Source organism: Ochotona curzoniae, unplaced genomic scaffold (assembly GCF_017591425.1).
Source record: "Ochotona curzoniae isolate NIBS_2020 unplaced genomic scaffold, NIBS_Ocur_1.0 scaffold_3223, whole genome shotgun sequence".
Classification (NCBI taxonomy): domain Eukaryota; kingdom Metazoa; phylum Chordata; class Mammalia; order Lagomorpha; family Ochotonidae; genus Ochotona; species Ochotona curzoniae.
In genome coordinates, this window is record NW_024467108.1 from 15,236,769 (window position 1) to 15,258,730 (window position 21,962).

Sequence of the window (21,962 nt, forward strand, 5' to 3'; positions counted from 1 at the left end):
AGTCTTACCCATAAAAGTCCTCCAGCTTCTCCCCTCCAAGCTGCTCAGTCTCAGCCCTTCTCTTATGTGCAAGTACAGTGGCTTTGTCATTGGAAGTCCCTCTGAAGTCATTCCTCACCTGCAACATACTCCTTCAGCAATGTTCCCTCCCACACATTTTCTTGCTTCTTTCCCTGATCAATTTATAGTCCCTGGAGTGCATGGGTTCTTCTGGAGCTCAGTCTTCCAGTGGGTTGGTATGTTGATCTGGAATTGTGCCTGCTCACTCTGCTTCCAAGCTCCTGGTACATGTGCTTCCCTGGTACTTTATCCCTCCACACACTCAAGATCCAGAGCCATTCAAAGTTCCCCAAGCCTGGTCTACCAGCACACCAGGCCAGCCTGATAACCAAGGGTTCTTTTCCCCAGCCCCCTGCCCCAATCTGCATCAGCCTGGGATCGAGTGTATGGGGAAATCCTGAGGCTTACTCTGCACAAGCCTGCACCACCCCTCACCCTGGGCCCCCTGGAGTCCCCTGCCAAACATGGGCTGTACCTGAGTGGCAATGGCCTTGGGCTGCCTGAGCCAGGTTGTGCCCTGGTGCCAATGGTGGCCACCCACCTTGTTTTCTTAATTTCTTTTTTACCTCATCTCTTTTTTTGTTCTGTTAGACAACTATTAAATTAGTTGCTGCTAGGCCAGGCAAACTTCATATATGAAAAGTATAAGCAAATAAATGAGTGAATGACAGAAATGTCAGGATTCAGGATATGTTCTTATTCATATTATTGCCCAGTATGGAAACCGAGGAACTATTCTAGAAATTCGAACCACTTTTAATGTTGTTATGAACTATTTATTATAGCTATAATAATACAAATAAACATTTCTTACCTAAGCAGCAAATTTCTGCTAAAAAAAAAAAAAAACTCTGAAACATATGACATTAAGAAAGTTTAACGAGTTCTCCACCCACTTTCTTCATCTAAAGTTAATGGTAATAATTAAAAAGCTGCCAAAGTTTAGGCATATTTGCAACAAAAAACATCTGAGCAGCTGAGAAGTGATCAGTGTGAACATTTTGGAGCTGTGATTTAGTTTCTTCTATAATTTCCTGAAAATATGAGGGTTTAAATACGATCGTAGAGAATGGCAGGCAGGTATCATAATAACAATAAAAAAGATTTTTAAAACTAATTTTGCAATCTTGAACAATTCAGAACCATCTTGAGTTTTTGATAATTTAGCTACAAAAATAATATATGCCTCATAGGATTCAAAAGGATCATGTTTAAGATAGTTAAAATTGAGATTAAAAGATTTTTCTTCCCCATGAGTTAAGGTGCTTATTTGATAAAGAAGAAAAAAAAAATCACAGGAGACCCTGGAACAGGATGAAGAACACAAATGATGATAAACATGTGAAAGAACAGAGTTGCTCAACTACTTGGAGGCATAAAACTTGTGAATGAATACACCCTCTTGGAGCTCATCCTGAACTCAAGGCCAGATTCTCACCAAAACTCTTTTATTGAACACTGTTCTCTTGTTTTCTTCCCTAAGTGAAGATGCAAAGTTCCAACCTCCAAAGCAATTAGGTAACTCTGGGAACCAGAAGAACTTCCTGGAGAATGCCCCTATTGACATAACAATATTGATATGCACTGCCTGCCTTCCACTTTAAAGCTTCCCCCTTAAGTAAGATAGATGCCTTCATGAGTGAAAAGCAGGAAATCATTTAATTTCCTGTCATAGAGCTTCCCACTGAGTTTCTTCTTAAAAGCCACATTGTGTTTGCTGTTCACTTTTGCTTGGGGTGGTTGGAAGGTTGCCTGAGCCTGGCAAACCCACCTGGAAGTGCTCCCGCAGTTTTAGACTTGGAAACGAAAGATCTGTGGGGATCTTGTATTTTTTATCCCATCCCAAATTCCCTGACAGAAAGCAAATATTCTTTACAGGAACTTTTTTTTTTTTTTTTTGAGATGTGACAAGAATGTTATATAATGAAAATGCTAGGCAGAGGCCTTTTAGAGAATTTTCTGTGTCTAAGTTGTTGACTTTCCCTACATGAAAGAAAATCAGTCACCCAATTTTGTTGCTTTATGTCTCAATCAAATAGCTTGACTCTTTTATGACTTCTGCGTTATCCTACTCCAAAGCATCAATAGTTTTAGCTAGTTTTGTAAAACTTCCTCATAATGGTTTTCTTCTATTCTTTCACAATTGCAAGCTCAATCTTTTAGTTTTAAATCTTATTACTGTAAACTGCATTGCTAATATAAAAAATTTAAACATGCATGAAAATCAAGAACAATTGCAAAAATATAGATTTAACGGAATATAATAGTTTGCCATATTTGTTTCAAATGACACAGATATGTACACATCATAGATATAACTAAAACACTTTTGTAATGTTCCTGAGTTTGTTTCATCTTTCCTGAAATTACTATTGTAAAATTAGTCTATTTCCATTTCCTATTTTTAAAAAAATATTCACTGAATAAGTACTATTTATACATTTTCCTAGTATGATCATATTTCATTAAGTTTTGGATATTCTTTAAAAAAATCTCCTTTGGAACTATCCTCTTTGCTACACCATAAATAACAACAGAGTAGGGAATTTTTAGTTGTTTTGTCCATAAAGTTCCAGGACATGGAGCATTATGTGTGATAGGATTTAAAACTCTTTTAACCAAGTATATGGTGGCTTGGCATATAAATGTGTTACAATGAAGGGATTCTGGAAACAATACCTGTAGGAAAGGTTTTCTGACTCACCCATGAGAGGTGCCTTGCCTGCACCTGCTGATTGTCTCTGAAGATGGCTGACTATGGCAAGGAAGCAGGAAATGCTGAGTGCAACCTGTCTAACCTTTTGTTTTATCTTCCCTACAATTCTTACCTCCTAATCAAATCTAGCACTAAGATATCCATTTTGACTGCTTCTTTGGGTCTTCTTTTTCCTTTTGAGGGTTCTTGTGTCAAATAAAACCGAAATCTGCTTTTTGAAAAGGTTCTCTAGCCAGTGAACTTTAGATGGGTAGAAGGGAAAGCTATTTTTCTTCCTCTATACCTGGGACAGAGTACTAGATTAAGTATTCACTGAATGAATGACTACATGACTGAGTGAAAAATAAATGGCTTTTAATTTCCCCCTAGGATTAATTGAGCACTGGCCTTTCCTCAGCTTTTCTCACTCATTTCTCCCTCACAATTTCAAATCTTCGTCATTTCTTATACTCTATGTCAAACATCCACTCAACAACCTTCTTAGTTTTAGTTTGGGCATGTGGCCAATTCATAAAGGTCATTTTAAACCTCCCCTACAAGAACTTCCAAGGATTTAGGATCTCACCATCATGAGCTTCTCTGTTAATTCTAAGATTTTATTCTATGTCCATTTTTTGAAGACTAATCTTGAGAAAAGAAGTCCTGTTAATGCTACTTGCTGCTAGAGTAGATGCCTAGCAATTTCCAGACAAAGAGAACTGTGTTCCATGGACACAAGTAGAATTGGCAGCAATGTGTTTGCTCTCCCTTCCCTGGTCCGCCCTGTGCAATCTTTCTTGTTTTCCTTCTTCTTCACCTAATTCCTGGTCACTGGTTTCTGATAAGTTATGACTGCTATTAAGCATATAGGCAGTTTATTGATGAAAATACATTCTCGTAATTCAACATGCTGCCATACATGCATGTTTGTGTGTTAAGACAACTCACAATTAGACCATTCATAGATAGCATTCCTTAATATAAGGCAAACTTCAATTCAAGTATCTCTATTTTTCAAATGTTGAAATAGCTTTCTTTCCTCAGGTCAAAGTGCATATTATACTATACATACATTTCTTTATAATTCAATGATTTTAATAAACTTACATAAAGTCATCATTTGTGAGAACATTATCACTTCAAAAAGACATCTTCTACCTTTTCGCTATCACCACTCATGCAGTGACCCTTCTCAGTCTCAAGCAATGACTAAAAAGTCCAAATTTCAAATCTTTTTCTATGACAGGAAACACACATAAATTCACTATATGTATAAAACACAATATACACAGTGTCAAATGCTATGACTATTTATTTTGCAAATATTCAGTTCCAGGTGGCCTAGAGGTCTTAATCATGCTAGTGTTATAGGACTTGTGGGGGAAGAAAGTCCTTTTTGAGATGTTTCAGTTTCTGCACACAGAAGGCATTAGACATGTATTTGTTGCTGCTATTGTAATGTAGGCACTGACTCAAAGGTGACCTGAGCTGTCATGTTTTGGGCTGAAGTGGGGTAACCAAACCAAAGGGGTACAAGCAAGGCTTGCAATATTTCCTAAGATTAGCCCCAAGCAGGATTTGAAACAGCTGAAGTAATCAGAACTATCTTCCTGCTAGCTGTTTCAAGTGACCTGTTATTTTGAATCAGAGTCAGTGAGATAGGCTTGTAAGTAGCTGTAGGCTTTCTGGAAATGTATTTCAGATTCCAGAGAAAGGTTAAACTTCATGCACTATCAACGTGGAGACCTTTCCAAACTTGGCACTTAGGTCCTTCAGCCCAAGACGCACGCGCACAAACACGCATGCATTAAGCTGCAGTCAAGTCAATGCTTCCTCCTGCCTGAAAACCCCCCTGGCTTCACACCTCTGGATGAAGTCCAAATTGCCTATTACAGGCTTTCTTCACTGGCTGGCCTTATGGCCAACTTTAATCTTCAGTTGCTATACATCATTTTCCTGTAAGATGATACAAGACAACAGGAGAATAAACCGTTAAGCTATGATAATAGTCCTGCTGAACCATGAGAATCTATTCTAATGGAGAGTTGAAGAAATGGAGAGGAGGTAGAGAGTTGAGAACACCTAGGAATTAAAACAACCAGGCTTCAGGAGTGATGGTATATGTGTGGTTAGGAATAATGAAGAATCTAGGAGGAAAAGCACCTTTTTTGTTGTTGTTGTTGTTGTTGAGGCAACTGGGAGAGCAATGCTGCCACTAAGTGAAAGAAGAGGTATAAGGGGGGAACTGATTTAATGACTGCTAAAATAATGTAATAGTGAAATTACAAAATTTGGACATGCCAGGTTGAAATACCAGCAAATCAACTAAATGGAGATACTCAGCAAGTAGATTGAAGAGTTTGAAACTAAGGTTGAGCTGAACTTCTGGGGATCAATAGCCTTTTGGTACTAGTAAAACCCATTAAAGTTGTTGACATCATTTGGAAATGTTGTGTAGGAGGTGAAGCACAGTGCACTAATGATGGAAACCTTGGAAACCTTAGGGTTGAAGTGGAAAGGACCAAATAACACAAAACCATACGAGTGGTACTTAAGTAGGTCAGAGAAACCTGTATTGTGACATAGCGAGCAGTGGAGGAAGCTTCAAGAGAATGTGCAGCATCAGAAAATTAAGTTGAAGAGAACTGTTTGTAAAATAAATAATGACAAAAACCCATTAGGTTTTGCAACATTATTTACCACTTCTGGAAGGAATATTTTTCTGCAGAATATTTCTAATAATATGATAAAAACAGGAGACAGATTGCTTTGATGAATCAACAGTGAAGAAGAGAAGAAGTACTTATTACTCAGTTGATTAAAGAGAGCAGGAAATACAATTAGTAATTAGAGGACAGGTTTTTACAGTACAGAGAATGCAACTTTAAGATACATTAGCCAAAAATACAAACCATTAGGCACATCTCCATCTCTTCTGATTTGTGATCTCACTAATTCTGAGTTACTTAAAATGAGCTTCATGCCTCAAGAATAAGCCTTTCCAATATGCTCATGGTTGGTTATACTTTTCCCCAGTCTTTATAGTATTCTTTTCCTTACTTAGTAGGCAGTGGTATAGTTGTTGCCTATTTAAATGTTTTTCTCCTATTGATTATCTTAGGAATTTCTGCTATTTACCCAAGATGCCAAACATAGCAAGTCATACTGGAGGTCTTTATTTCAGTGGGAGAGGCGGCAGCTGGGAAGTGAGAGAAAGCAGGGCAGAGAAAAAATGGCCGCAGGACTGGAGAGATGGCAGAGAGAGGGAGAGGGGAGAGAGAAAGGAGAGAGGGGAGAGGAGAAAAGGGAGAGAGGAAAGAGGCTTTCTGCTATAGTAACAGCAGGGGGCCCCAGGGAGTCCAGTGGGAGAGCAGAGAGCTAAGAAATCAGATATCCAGGAGATCAGAGGTCCAAGAGAGAGACAGCAAGGAAGGGAGCTTGCTTTTATAGCATAGGGTTGTGTACTGGGAATAGAGGGTGGCAGAGATTGGTAGGAGGCTGTGGGCAGGGGCTAGGGATATACAGGTCTGCAAGAGATTCCTGGATAGCACTGTCAGGGAACAAAATTGGGCATGGAACTATAGAGCCTGAAAGGAAACCAAAACATAAGGGAACTGAATGCCTAAGGGAAATCGAAGCCTAAGGGCAACAATGATTTAAAGCCACAGTGGGTCTAAAATGGTGGGGTCTCATTGGCTTTTGGCCGACGTTTAAGCCTCTACTCACAGGTTATAAATTTTGTCAAAATTTGGATTATGTCTATTTCCAATCCCTATTACAATTTTTGGTATAAACTAAAGCCATAAATGAAAAAAAAATCAACTTGTAAACCTCAACAGTGCCTCGAACTATTCTCTGGATTATACAGGAAATTTGGCAATTTGCCTTATCAGCATCTGCAACTAGTTCACCTGCATGTCTTATTCTACACTGAATATATGTCAAAATTTCTAATAATTGGTTTAGTTCTAGCACCAAGAACCATTTCTTGTAGTGTAACAACCACCTAACTTGCCTACGTATTTCCATAATCCATCCCTCAAAAAATCAATTGTTTTCATAGAAACCAGAATGATATTTTATATATATATATATATATATATATATATATATATATATATACTTTCCATTATGATCTTCCTCTAAAATGTCTGCAATGGTTTCTAACTATACTTAATAATAAAACTCTCAACAAATCTTGGGCTGTTTACAGTCCAGCCCCTGCTGCTCTAACCGTCTTGCAGGTACCATTCTCCTATCTGCTATCTGCTTGTCTGGGTAAGAACTTCACATGTGCCATTTCATCAGCTGTAACAGTCCCGTCACATACATGCTAGCTATATTAATTAGGGTTAATTAATTTCCCCTTTTTAGGATAATCCTTAATGAAAACAAATCTAAATTTTGATGTTTTAATGGTCTTACTCTATTTCTTTTACTTTATATTACTTAACACAATGTGTGTTTGATATACTTCTTCCTTAAAAACAGTAGCATAAATAAGTTTAAGATGGGGAGTAACTGACAAAGGCAGTATATTTTAGCTTCAACTTCTTTTTGCATCTTTTATTCCAGTAAAAATAGCAATTAAATACCTATCATGAATGAGTGAAAAGAGACTATGTCCTTTTTCAGTAGCACAATTTTGTAAAATGAAGAAAAAGTGATAACTACATTCACAAGGAGCTTTGCTATTTATGATAGCTGAATGGTATAAGAAAGCAAGATGGTTTCTCAATTCAAGACTAATCAAGGTTGAAATTAGAAGAAATGTAAAGATGTAGCATGAAAAAAAAAAAAAAGGTTACCAATACTGTACCTCACTTCCCTCCCTAAATATGTGGCGGCTCTGCTTTTTTCCTGGTGTTTTTACTACATATATGCACATGCACAGCTACATATGCACCTAGTAGTTCACATGTGAAATAAGAATCGAGTGGGGGTTGTCTAGCACCACAGCAGCTCGAAAGACACCAGGATACTCAAGAATGAAAGCAAGCAGTGGAAACTAGCTTTAAATTTATCATAACACACTTAGGCACTGAATCACGTTTTCTTAAGACAGGGAAAGTTTTCTATATGAATACCAGTCATTAAAAAAGGCTGTGGATGTGGCTTAATCTCCAAAATGGCAGAATGGCAGGATTTTTACAGCCAGGCTTCTGAAATGAGCTTTATACATCTAGTATAAATAAGGACTTTCCTTGTAAGACGTGCAGTCTATCACTGAAGAATTGGCGATCTTCTGATGCCAAAGTGTTTTCCTATTTAAGTTTAAAACCACTAGGTGACTTCATATACCATATGACATATGCTCTACCTATAGTAGTCTTTTCTCTGTAAACAGCCTCATGGGTTGCCTTCTCATGGTTCCATGTCCACTAATCTGTGTTCTCTTATGATCATTTGCTCATTTTTTGCCCATCATTAAACCGAATTTCATGAAGATAAGGTAATATCTTTGTGTCTTACCTCTATTTTACTGGTAGTAAATGGGCACATGATGCAGACTAAATAGATGCATATTGAGGAAGAATTGGTTTGGAAAACAAAATGATAAGAATCATTCCAGTTTTGTATTATAATATCTGTACATGGCTATGAGATAAACTTTGGTGAGCTAAGAACATCTAAGAACATACCTTTTTTTTTTTCAGCCAGAAGTGAAGAAAAAAAAAAAAACAGAAAGCAAACAAACTAAGCCAAAAAAACACAGAAGCAAGTCTTGCCCTATTGCCAATAATGCTTAAAATTATTAAGTTGGAGTCTCCTGGTTTCAACTAAGAAAATTAATTCTCCCTTTTTTGCTGTTGGATATGTGAAACATAGTCTCTTAGCTGATACTTCTTCCACACTGTAAATGACTCACTCACTCAGCCCTCTTAAAAATTTCTGTGAGCTTTCTGACGATGGGCTGAGAATGCCTAGTGGACAATTTGGGATTTACAATCTCATTTGAAAGTGAGTATCTGGGCATAGGCAAATAGCTGGCTGACTCCTAAGAGTTTTATGATCAGCTCAGATTTTGTGTCCCAAAGGGAATTCATCAATTTGTTGCTTAAAGACTACACAAGATGACCGGTGTTTGCTCAGGTAGTGTCCTTATCCCCGGAAGCATGTACGTTGCTGACATTGTTATATGTTTACCTGTCAGGTCATCAGTGGGCCAGGACCCCAGTTGGCATGCCTTGCAGGTGTACTCATCAAAAACATACTCATTCTCTTTACAGGGTGTACAGGTCCAACAACAGCTGACTTCACCCTTCCGGATCACCTAAGGGAAATATTTTAAATTTCAATTCACTTTTAAGTATAGATTTAAAAAAAAACCCATCAGTCTTTTATTCAAAATGCTGGTTTCCAAAGCAGGAAGGCTTTTATGTACATTATTTCAAATGATACTAGATAAGTTGCATATGCTTTGATATTATTTTATAAATAAGTACATAGGTTTAGCAATGATTCAGCATCATGAAATTAGTTCATATTTATTTTAATTAGATTAACTGCAAGTCTTTGGGGGATTTATTTGGACATCTGCATTTATGCTCATGTTTACATACACATACATATGCCTGCATATTTCTTGAACTGCATTTTCTTTAGCTTCTCTGCCTTTCCATTGTTTAAATTAAAAGTTCTTGCTCCTGAATCTACTTTTTTCTTTCTTCTAGTAGTAGTATAATCAGAAACAGAAACCACTATTTATACTCTAATGTTCAAATACTTAACCATATTTATAAAAATAAGAATTTGCATTGAGTAGAAACATAAAGGAAAAAGATTTTTTTTTCTTTCTGGACTTAATCTCTTGGTCTATTTCCACCAAAATCTGGTTTAATAATTCATTTTATTCCTTGCTGTATTATTTGTTTTCCTATATTGTTTATTTAGAATGAAGACAAGGTCACTGGAACTATTACGTATCTGATTTTTTCAGCAAATAACTGAAATAATTTAGCAGTTGAGTGAATCCAAGATGCTATTCTTTAGAATTGAATGTGTTATTTTCCTCACATACTGGTGCATGGATATCCCCTGTGGAATAACAGCACTCATTATATATTCTCAAACAATTAAAATTGTGATCAAGTAATGGACACAGCAATGATTATATTTTACAGTCTCTCAGATACTGAGCCATAACTTTGATAACAAAATCATTAAGTATCTATAACCACTATAACTCTAACCTGGTACCACATATATACATATGGTACCATCTAGTATAGTTCTCATTCTCACATATGTTGCTCATTTCTCCCCTTCCTTGGCCTTTTCTTCCACTGGCCATGAACTTTTGGTTGTCTTCCTCTGAACCTGTTGCTGCACTGATTTTTCCTCTATTCCTCTTTTACAGTCTTGAAAAAGATATTTTCAATATCTGTTTCAGGTCTGAATTTATTCTCTTTTGACATTGCCAAGTTCGGTAACTTCAAGAGTTTCAACTTTAGTTCTATTCAGTTTCAGAGTCTGTACCCTCAGTTTTGTGTTTCATTGATCCAGACCAATACTTTCCATCACTAGTGAACTTTCTCAAAACCACCTTGTCTCCTAACTTCCCTATCAGCTTCATTCAAAACTATACCCATTTCTGGATTCCTGAAAACAGCACCTTTCAATTATTGACACGTGAAACTACAGTTGATTGTCTTCTTTCTTTTCTCTAATGTAGCATCAAATTATTAGTTAAGACTGAATGGATCGGGCCCGGAGCGGTGGCGCAAGTGGTTGAGTCCTCGCCTTGCACGCCCGGGATCCCATATGGGCGCCGGTTCTAATCCCGGCAGCCCCGCTTCCCTTCCAGCTCCCTGCCTGTGGCCCGGGAAAGCAGTTGAGGACGGCCCAAAGCTTTGGGAACCTGCACCCACGTGGGAGACCCGGAAGAGGCTCCTGGCTTCGGATCGGCATAGTATCGGCCCGTTGCGCTCACTTGGGGAGTGAATCATCGGATGGAAGATCTTCCTCTCTGTCTCTCCTCTCTGTATATCCGCCTTTCCAATGAAAAAAATAATAAAAATAAATCTTTAAAAAAAAAAAGACTGAATGGATCTACATCTATAATATATAATGTCTAAACTATAGCCGATCTTTCCTTTTCATTTTCCATGTTTTTCCTCAAACCCAGGATCCTATCATTTTCATAGTGTCTTCAATTCTTGATTCCTTTTTTTTGTTTGTTTTGTTTAATAGTGCTGTTCATGAATTTTCACTCTCCTCAACTGTGCATATTTCAACTTGTTTGTTAAAATTATTCTCTGGTTCTTTTTTAACTAAAATCAAATCCAATCTCTTTAGCATTATATCAAAACTTTCCACAAATCTGGCTTCAACCTGTCATTTCAATCTCCTCTTTTACAATAACCATTTAGAATAGTGTTCCCTAGATTATTATTATTTTAGAAGAGTTTTCAAGTATACCTGTTCTTTTCCTGTTAACTGTTCACTGTACACAAATGATCACTCTGAAATACACCCACTACAACCACCATTTTTTTTTTAACAAATAAGATTTTCATTTTTTATATGATGCTGATAATCTGTTTCTCATCCAGGTTTGATTTTCTCATCTAGAAGAATGGTTCATTGGTTGGTCCAATCAATCAATCTAAGCCAACAATAAGACTTTTGTGAGTTGTGTGCTAGATACCGTCAGAAATTGAGAAAAAAATGCATACTTTCTAACATGAAATGTTTAGAATATAAAAGGCAGAACAACTGTCTCAAAAATTTAAGAAGAGTTGATGATAGTTAACTGAGATTTCCAACAAAAATGAAAGAAACAGATTCCATGTTACCTTTATCTGGCCTTTCTCACATGGCTCGCTGCACACAGATCTGATGATGCTATTTTTCTTGGACCACACTTCATCGTCATCCATTTTTAATTCTCCATTGTCCCAACTTCCAACATTGATGTAATCAAAATAATCTTTTCCCATTTCCTTGAAATTCATTATTTCATACCTTAGGAATAGGGATATAATAATTATTTGGGTAGAGATATAAATACCTAACTACCAACCGGGAATATATTTTATTAAATACATATATGTATATACACTATCATACAAATAACACTGGAATTTTCCATTACACTACACCCAGAATAACAATACCAAACAGTGAAATTGTTTCACTTTCTTTCTCAGAGATGACTTTTTTTTACTTCCAAGTTTACACCTGAAATAGAAAATAGTCTCCTGAGAAGGAGACTTGACTGGAGAAGGATGAAAGGTAGTTTTAAATAAGTTCAAAAAGTTTAAATAGGGACTGCAGTTGTGCTTCTAAAAAGAAGGCAGGAAAAATTTTGTCTCCACTCAACTAAAATGATAACTTTTCCTTTGTTTATGAAGTAAGAAATTAGGAAAATCTTTTTTTAGCATTATGGAATATGTGGTAATTTGGATTATAACAGAGTCGCAATTCTTATTTTGCCCATTTTCAAAGGCTTAGTTCATTATATAAAGGGGATTTTACACATGATGTTTAACACAAAAAGTTTTCAGAGGCTCTCATGCACTATAACAAAGCTGGAAAAGTACCCTTGTGCAGTGCAGCCTTTTTTAGTAGTTTATTCTTACTTTGAATTTAAGGCTGAATTGAAGGCTAGAAACACAAAGAGAAATCCAGTGTGCTTATTTTATAAATAAGCCTCTTCTTACACATAGGAATATTTCCAGAGAAGCATTTCTAAAACAATTTTCCAATCGGAGGACACCAATAGAGCCACACTACTGCCATGTCAGTTCCTACAGTGTGTCTTAGGTAACCAGTGTGATCATAGTACCCTGTAATTTCACCCTGTCATAATCATGGCAGGCTGACTGTTGTAAATGTCTTCTTCAACCTTCCATGCTTACTAAACCATGTGCAAATTAGTTTGGATGGAAAACCTTCCATTTTTGAGTTCCTGTTACCCGTTTACCAACTCTTTGTACAAAAGTGCTAAGAACACAAGTGACATTCATCTGTAGATATCTACATTATAGAAGGATGACATTGTGCTTTCTTCCCCACCAAAACTTTTTATGGCACAGTATTTTGTAGAGTGTCATTTCTCTTCTGTGGCTGGTTAGAATCTTAGAGCTTATCCCATGATGTTTTCTTTGCAGGCTGTAACAATTTCGGGTAACTGTTTAACTTCTACTTCTATATCAAATGTACTAATTGACAAGTTCATTTCCTTTGCACTGTCAGTTACCTCATAGTGAGGTGCGATGAGTTGGAATATTAATGCACAGACTAAAGTAAAAAGTCACGTGCTATGCCTTTGGTGACTTAAAATATATGGGCTTCTAAGTCTTCAAAATATGACCTGTGAACAAACAAGCTTTGAGTATTGCAGACTGAGAGAATGAACGGAATGTTGGTGTCAGGAGGCTTCTTGCTGTGCTGCTACTGATTTAAAGAGACATGAAGATTTCTTTGCCCACTCCAATGTATGAGTTGTCAGTCTTATTCTGAACAACTTTTTGCTGTGACAAAATCCAGTCCAAAGTTCTACAGATCACAGTGCAGAAGCTCATTGAGATTAATCAGTGTGATCCAAGTGCAGGGTTCTGTGAGCCCTGCCTCTGAAAACTGCATGAAGCCTTTGGACTTATTTTCTTCCTCTAACCACAATCTATAGCCAAAATAATCTGAATAATTTAAGTAATGATGTTCATTTATCATCCACAAAATAACATAGATTTCAGCAGAAATAAAGTACTGTGTTAAATCGCTTACAGTTAACTAAAGGAAAGCAGGTTCAGTCGAACAGAAATTCCCTTATTTCTAAATGGTTAAAACTGAAAGCCAGAGCAGGCAGGCTCCCTCAGAAGAGCCTTTCTTTCCCCAGAGGATTGAAGCAGGTTGCTATCAGGGGAAAAGTTGGAAAGGGACATGTGAATGAATTGGATTTATATGGATTTTAGGATTCTCTGAATCTATAATTCTGATGTTTCAAGTACATTTAAAGACAAGTGTAATTTTTAAATATGCACTAAGGTGGCTGTGGTGATTGTAACAGATTGTAATAAGCCCTGATACATATATATCAAAGCAAAACATTGATCTGTGTGTGGCTTTTCTACCATAGGCACTGAATCACTGAAAATGTAATTTAAGAAAAATGAACAAAACCCAAGACAACTTCTCATTTGATAAATGAATCCAAGGGTTGATTGTTATCTTTTCATTATTACTAATGAATAGAGTAACCAAGATCTTTTTTTTTTTTTTCTCTGAGACTTGATTTTCTTCCCAGGAAATATCAAAACGTTGTCTCTGGTCTTTGGATAAGTAAAAGTGTGCGTTAATTCTGAGCAGATAAAATCTGTTTCTACAATTTTCTATTGTTCTGGCATCATTTTCTATTCGTCCATATGTTTTTGTTTCACTCTTCTTCTTTTCTTGCCTTCTTTTGGCTTAACCTTCTTAATCGCTCTATTTGTTTGTTAGATACTCCTCTTTGTTACAAGATTTAGTTATTATAGCATGAGCAGTTGTTGTAGTAGTAAAAATGCTGCTGGTTTACTACCTGTGTCTGACTCATAACTCCAGCTTCCTGCTGTTGCAGACCCTGGAAAGCAGTGATGATTGCCCCATTAACTGAGTCCCTGACATGCATTCAATACACCTGAGTTAAATGCTTGACCCTCAGCTTTGGCTCCAAGTGCACCCCAGTCATTGTAGGTCCTTGGTGAGGGAAGCAGTGCATGACAATTCCCTCTATTCTTTATCTCTAATAAACAAAGCCAATAAAACTTTTGCCAAATTTAGTGATTGCTTCAGAGATGACAATATGCATTCTTATTATACTTAAGATGTATGTGAAGTCATTTCATCGAAAATGTGAATTGCTTTGCTCTTACATAATTCCATACCCCTTTCTTTTATGAATGTTTCCTCAAATAGTTTAGATTCATGTATGTATACATTTCACAACATAATAAATTTTTACATTAACTAGTTCCTGGTGATTATATGACATTCACTCTCATGTTTCTTATGTCTGGTTTTGATTAACCCCAGGCAACAACCAGACTTCCTAAAGCTTACTTCTCAATGTACTCTCCAAACCAGAGATAAACCAACATTTGTTTTGAAATGATTCATAAAATTAGTTTAGGCTGTGAGTTATTCTCTAGTTATTTACCCTGTTACTGTTGTGATAACCCAGCCAGATTACTAAATAAAAGATCATGAGCATATTCCAAAGACTTTACTGGTAAAACAGGGAGAAAAATAAATCTGGATGCAGATTTGCTGGACCGTGATTTATACCGGTAGTAAAGAGTAAAGGTCCATATTTTATATCTATGAAAGTTTGAAAATTAAGTTTTTCCTTAACTCTCTTGGTAACAAGACGACCCTATCTGAATTAAAGTTTCAGCACTGACATTGAAGTATGACACTATTTGTATGCAATCACAGTTAGTGTGAACATTCAGATATTTTTCTGCAGAAATTTTAAGTTTCTTTTAAAGATTTATTTATTTCTATTGGAAAGGCAGATATACAGAGGAGAGACAGAGAGAGACAGAAAGAGAGAGAGAGATCCTTCGTCTGCTTGTTCACTCTCCAAGTGGCCACAATGGCAAAAGCCAAAAGCTTCTTCCAGGTCCCCCGTATACGTGCAGGATCCCAAGGCTTTGGGCCATCCTCTACTGGTTTTTCAGGCCACAAGCCAGGGAGCTGGATGGGATGCGGAGTAGCTGGGTTACGAACCAACATCCACGTGGAATTTTGATGCATGAAAGGTGAGAATTTAGCCACTATGCTATCATGCCTGGCCCAGAAATTTTAATTTTCTCTAAGAAATACTGTTTTTTTGTTTAAATGCAAATATTCTGGATTCTCTGATATGCTAAGCACCATAATTTTCATTGAAGGATTGTAGACAGATAGTCTCATCAGGTGGGAGACTTTAAAACAATGATTGAAATGTACTTTCCAGCAATCTGTAAGTGCATAGGCCTGAAAGAGTTAGTAACTTTCCGAGTTCTCAGTGTTGAGGAGCTTCTACTTGTGACTGGTATTTTAGGGAAGCCCATAATAAACACATGCTCTTTGGCTGGGAGTGTCTTTGATCCAGCACAGAAATAACTTTATTTCTATGAAAAAAAGAATGTAATGTCTAAAAATATATTTCTCAGAGAATGGTGACTATTTTGGAATTTGGATGCTGTATCAGGCTTGGAGCTGAAGGCCCAGGAGACCCTCTGCAATGGTTATTTATGAGACATTTTTGGGCAAGTCATTTGAGTCTCAAGTTCTTAAGCTAGAAAAGACAATTTTAATGTTATGATCTCAGAGGATGAAAAAATACAAAATTGAGCTTAGTGTTTAGTTCAGACCATATACTCAATAAATGATAGTTTTAATTTTGGGCATATGAAACTGGATTCATGGTAAAATGAAAATTTACAAACTTTTCTGTGAGTTGAGCCTATGCCCTCAAAGGCCAACTTGGTTAATTCATTAATGGGTTACTGATTGATGGTTACCTAAATTAGTGATGCATGAATAGACTCTAAAATCCATGCTTTCCAAGAAATTTGTTAGCATAATTTTATGTGTGTTCTTCTTAAAGAACAAATATGAATTTTATCTGATTCTTGAAGGGATGAAAAGCCCTAGGAAAGGTTAAGAACCAGTGTCCTGAAAGTACCAATTACAGCATACGTACAGGAGAGTGCACGAGGCCATGATATTCTGTCTCACACACTAAGCTTTCATATTGAAATAGAGGTCTGAGCTGTTAAAGACATTTCCTCACTCTTTGGCTTCGATACCTGTCAAGAAAACTTCTGACCTGGTGGAGGTATATTCATCAAAGTCTATCAATAAGCCCCAAATTGATGTCAATGCTCCAGAGCTACAAACAGTAATAGTAAATCTATGTGCAGGTGTCAGAGTTGAGGGCTTGACCTGAGCTCCAAGAATGAGCTCACCGATCAGCCTACGAAGATGTACAACACATAGGAAGTATCCTTTGGCCCCAACAAATGCTTACATTCTTCAACATGGCCCTGTACGGGTGGAGTCAGCTTTTTTTCTGGCAAACAGTTCGCCTGCAGCAACATGCTCTATTTCTCTAGAAAGCAGTATACTATCTAGGTTTGAATTTGATTACATGCCCTGGAATTAGCTGTCACTTAGCATTTTGTATATGTGAGATGGTAATGCTTATTCTAGAAGAAGTTTCAAATCACCCCAGAACATGAACATTGCTCAAATACCATCACTGGTAAAATGTGATTTGTGGAGAACTTCATGAGATCTTGTCTTGGAAGAATCAAACCAAGTGAACAGATGTTTCTAAGCACAGCTGTTAAGCTGTTGGAAGAATACTTTGGGTTTTACAGTGGGAGAACAAAGGATGCTAAATAGTTTGTTCTCAAAGCAGAGACAAGATCCAACACTGTTAAAACTCTGTATATAATTTCAGTAGCATTATCCTGCATAGATTAAAAGTCTCCCATGTAGAGTTGCTTAAGAATTTGCACTACAAGACAGATCCAATTTCTGGTAATTCATGGAGACCTGGTCATTTCTCTGGAGATAACTATGAGCACACATACATTTCTTAGCTTCTTCTCTGTATAATAAAGGGTGAAATTTCATGTAAAAGGAAAATGTAGTCCTTAAGAATGGAGAAAGTACTACAGCTAGAGAATTATAAAGAAAATATAACTTATCTCATAGTAGGAAGAGCAAATAGTATCACATCCCATCAACCCTATTTCGATTGTCAGAAACTGAATTGTTTCTGTTTCAGAACAGTTTGTATCACTAAAGAAGATGAGCAGCATACAGGGAAAAGTAGGACAAACGTACAGAGAAATCACAGAAATGGGTTTTGGTTATTTCAAGGAAAGAAACAAACACTTCAATATCAATAGGTGGCCATTCAGTCTCCCCTTGTTTGGAAGAGAGCTGTAACAATACCTTCCTGGAGAATCTCCATTCTCATCGAACAGGATCATATCTCCAGAAACCCCAGTAAAATTGGTTTTCATCAGGGAATCCAAAAGTTTCCGTCCATCAATTGGCTTCATTGCATCGCAGAGTCCTGCATAGCCTGGGCAGAGGGACATCTGCATGTTGTGGAGTCCATAGGCCATCGAATAGATTGCATTGATCACAAATCCCATTTTGGAGTCCTGAACATGATGTGTTCTTAGCGTCAGAGAGCCTGTTGGAAAACAGATAAGGAATTAACTTTCAAAATTAATTATATCTATAAGTATAGATTATAAATAAGTAGGGATTGCCACTGGAATACTTCTTCAGAGTTAGAAACAGAGCCAGTTAGAAGAAACAGATCTCAACATACTGCGCCCAGTAATTATCTTTAATTTTCAGGTTTTTCTTTCAAAATGTTAGATTGAAATCACAAAGGCAAAATTCATTTCCTCCAGGAGACAAATTCTTGGCATGAATGCAAGAGATTACTGTATTTTTGTAGGACACATTTTTTTTTTCCTAAGGACAAACTTTCCCCTTTAGTTCAGAAATTCTCAACAAATTTCCACTTTCCAAATATTAATTCTTCTTAGCTGAGCATATTCCATCTTTTACAATCTTGCCTCAACTTACTTACATTTATTACTCACTAGTTCTCCCATCTTAGAACATACGCTGTCTGTGGGTCAACCTATTAGACTTATGGAATATTATACGACAGTTAACTCTATCAGTATACTGATTAAACCACATTGAAGTTAGTGTATTTAAATTGTATAATCAATTTTATTTAAAGAAAATACAAATGTCACAGATTCTATACTTAAGAAACTTGTCAAATAATATTTCTAATTATCTGCTCCATTTCCTTGGATTTAAATGATAAAAATAAGAGAGAAAAAAGTTGCCAGGCACAAGATTAACTAGAACTAATATACCTACTATGATTTTTGAAGCTCAATAAGGAACATAAAACTTCTTGAGTATCAAGAAGAGGTGTAGGCAGAGAGGGCTTTGATTTTCTAATCAGTAAATTTTATTATCTTATTTTCATTAAGTGGTTTTTTATTTCATAAAAATTGAATGAAAATGGGAGGAGGGATAAAATTTAGTGCCTATTGTAGTAGAAATCTGATAGGTAATGGTGACTTAATATATGTTACAATTCTGGTCCATATTTTGAAAGCAAAGAGAATAGGATATACCAACGTTTTGGATATGACATACTCAAGAAAAAGAAGAATCAAAAAAGAATGCAGGGCTTCATTTTAAGCAACTAGATGAATCAGAGTACCCTTGAGAAATGAGAAACAGCTTGGTGGGGAAACAAAGTGCCATTCAACAGAGAGAAGTTAACTGGAAAATGCAGTAGATCAGGGAACAGATATTAGTGATGGTGTCGGAGATAAAGTTGGAAAGTGTTCAGGTTCATATTAATTTTGAAAGTAGAACTGCCGTGACTAGCTGTTTGGTCAAATATATTTCAGATATTAGACTTTGGATTGAGTTATTTACTTAAAATATTTTTGTCTTTAAGTTTCCATAGTTATTTAAGAATTCCACAGCTTTTCCAGTGCTTCAGATATCATATAGGTGAGGATTTTAATACTACAGCAATATGAGATATTTATTTTTCTAATTTATTTATATAAAGTGAACAAATTACACGTATGTCACAATACAGATTTTAGGAGCATAGAGAAACTTTCCAACCTACCTTCTCTTCTGTCTACATTCCCAACCCACACTCCTTCCTTTTTCTATTTTTTTTTTCTAATTTAAAATAGTGTACTTCAATTTAATTTTATAATATTGGCATAATACTCATCAAGTAATGTTATTAACATCTGGCTAATAGAAATTTTAAAAAATCATATCAGGAATATAGGGAAAGGCTATAAACAATAATCAAATCTTAGGATGCCAATCTGACTCATCTAGATTACATTTTTATTTCTTCTATCTGTTGGTCATGGAAAACATAAGATATTTGTCTTTTTTGAACTGGTTTATTTTACCAAGCATAAGGCTTTCTAGTTGTATCCATTTTGTCAGAAAAAAGAAAACAAACAAGATTTCATTCTTTTATGGCTGAAAGGTATTCCCTAGCATATATGTAATATTTTGGTCATCCAGTCATTATCTGATGGGCATCTAGGCTGATTCCATGTCTTATTTATTGTGAGTTGAGCTGTTATAAATATGGGAGTACAGATAACTCTCTCAAATATTGGTTTTCTTTTATTTGGATGAATTCTCATGAATGGGATGGCTTGGTCATATGGTAGATCTATCTTAAATACTTAAGGAAACTCCATACTGATTTCAATAATGGTTGCTGTAGTTTTTGTTCCCACCAACAGTGGATTACAGTACCTTTTTCTCCCCACATGCTCTCCAACATTCATGCTGTTCTGATTTATGTATGATAGTCATTCTAATTGGAATGAGGTGAGACCTCAGCGTGGCTTTATTTGCATTTTGTTGTTAGTGAATTTTATCATTTTTTCATGTGTCTGTTGAACATTTGAATTTCATCCTAAGAAACATATCTGTTCATATCCTTTGCTGATTTATTAGCTGGATTGGTTGTTTTGTTATCGAGTTTTCTGAGTCTATAAATCCTGATATTAATCCTCTATCAACCACAGTTTTCAAATACCTTCTTCCACTATGTTGGCTGCCAATTTACTTTGTTGACCATTTTCTTTATAGTGCAGAAGCTTCTCACTCAGCTCAACGTAATCCCATTTGTTCATTTTTGCTTTAGTTGCCTACATTTCTGATATTTTTTCCCCAAGAAGTCTTTGATTATAGCTGTATTTGCAGAGTGCCCCAAATTTTCCTGTAGCAACTTGAAGGTATTTGGTCATAAACGTATGTCTATGATTTGTTTAGAGGTGAAATTTGAATAAAATATAGTTAGGGATCTGGTTTCTTACTTCTGCACACACAGATCCATTTTTTCCTGCTCCATTTGTTGAAGAGACTGTCCTGTTTCCCTGAATTGCTTTTAGATTGAATTGCCAAAAAAATACTTGGCTGCCGATGTGTGAGTTCACTTCTGGGATTCCTATTGTTACATTGGTCTTCATATCTGTTTTCATGCCAGCTACAGGCTGTTTTGATTACAACTGCTCTGTACATCGTGAAGTCTGGTATTGTGATCCATCCAGCTTTGTTTAAGTTAAGATTGCTCTACTTAGGTTCTTTGTATTTCCATATGAATTTTAGCATCTTCTAACACTGAGGTATTTTAATTCGCATCACATAGAATCTGTGAATCGCTTTTGTTTGTGTGGACATTTTGATATTAATTCTACCAATTCATTAAGCACAGTTTTTTCTTGTTTTGGTGTCTTCTTTTTTCTTTCTTTAGGATTTTATAATTTTAATCAGAAGTATCTCACATTCTTGATTAACTTTATTCTAAGATATTTTTTAAAAAGATTTATTTATTTTTATTGAAAGGTGGATATACAGAGAGGAGGAGAGACAGAGAGGAAGATCTTCCAACTGATGGTTCACTCCCCAAGTGACTGCAATGGCTAGAGCTGAGCCAATTTGCAGCCAGGAGCCAGGAGCTTGTCCAGGTCTCCCATGAGGGTGCAGGAAACCAAGGATTTGGGCCGTCCTCAACTGCTTTCCCAGGTCACAAGCAGGGAGCTGGATGGATTAGAACCGGCGCCCATATGGGATCCTGGCCATGCAAGGTGAGGACTTTAACCACTATGCTATCACGCTGGACCCTATTCTAAGATATTTAATATATTTTTTCATTTATGGTGATTGGGACTAATCTTACAAGTTCTGTCTTAGTCATGTAATTATTTGTGTATACAAAGACTACTGAATTTTGTATGTTGATTTTGTTTCTGATAACTTTCCCAAACTTAGGATTTCTAAACCCTCTTAGCAGAATCTTCCATTTTTTCTTATATAGAAAATCATTTAATCTGCAAACAGGGATATCTTGACTTCTTTTCCAATTTGTATCTCTATTTCTTTCTCAATTGTTTCAGTATAGCTTCCAAGACTATTCAGTAGCAGTGATGAGAGTGGGCATTCTTGTTTAGTTTTGTTTCTTGGTGGGAATATGTCTAATTTTTGACCACTCAAGTTGGTATTGGCTGTGTTTGTTTTTTTTTTCCATATATTACTTTGATTTTGTTGAGAAATTTCCTTTCTATGCTCAACTTAGTAAAACTTTTTGTCATGAAAGGTGTTGTGTTTTATCAGATTTCTTCTCTGT

At 36.2% G+C, this 21,962-nt stretch overlaps 1 protein-coding gene across 1 annotated transcript in view; it reads right to left on the reverse strand.

Annotated features, from left to right (window-relative positions):
- The window catches only part of GRM5 (glutamate metabotropic receptor 5), a 454,718-nt gene that overhangs the window by 73,644 nt on the left and 359,112 nt on the right, over positions 1–21,962 (reverse strand). The window contains exons 5-7 of the mRNA XM_040963986.1: positions 17,693–17,939; positions 11,554–11,722; positions 8,903–9,029 (exon numbers count right to left, since the gene is read on the reverse strand). Of these exons, the coding sequence (XP_040819920.1) occupies positions 8,903–9,029; positions 11,554–11,722; positions 17,693–17,939 (543 nt within the window). The remainder of the gene's footprint in view (positions 1–8,902; positions 9,030–11,553; positions 11,723–17,692; positions 17,940–21,962) is intronic.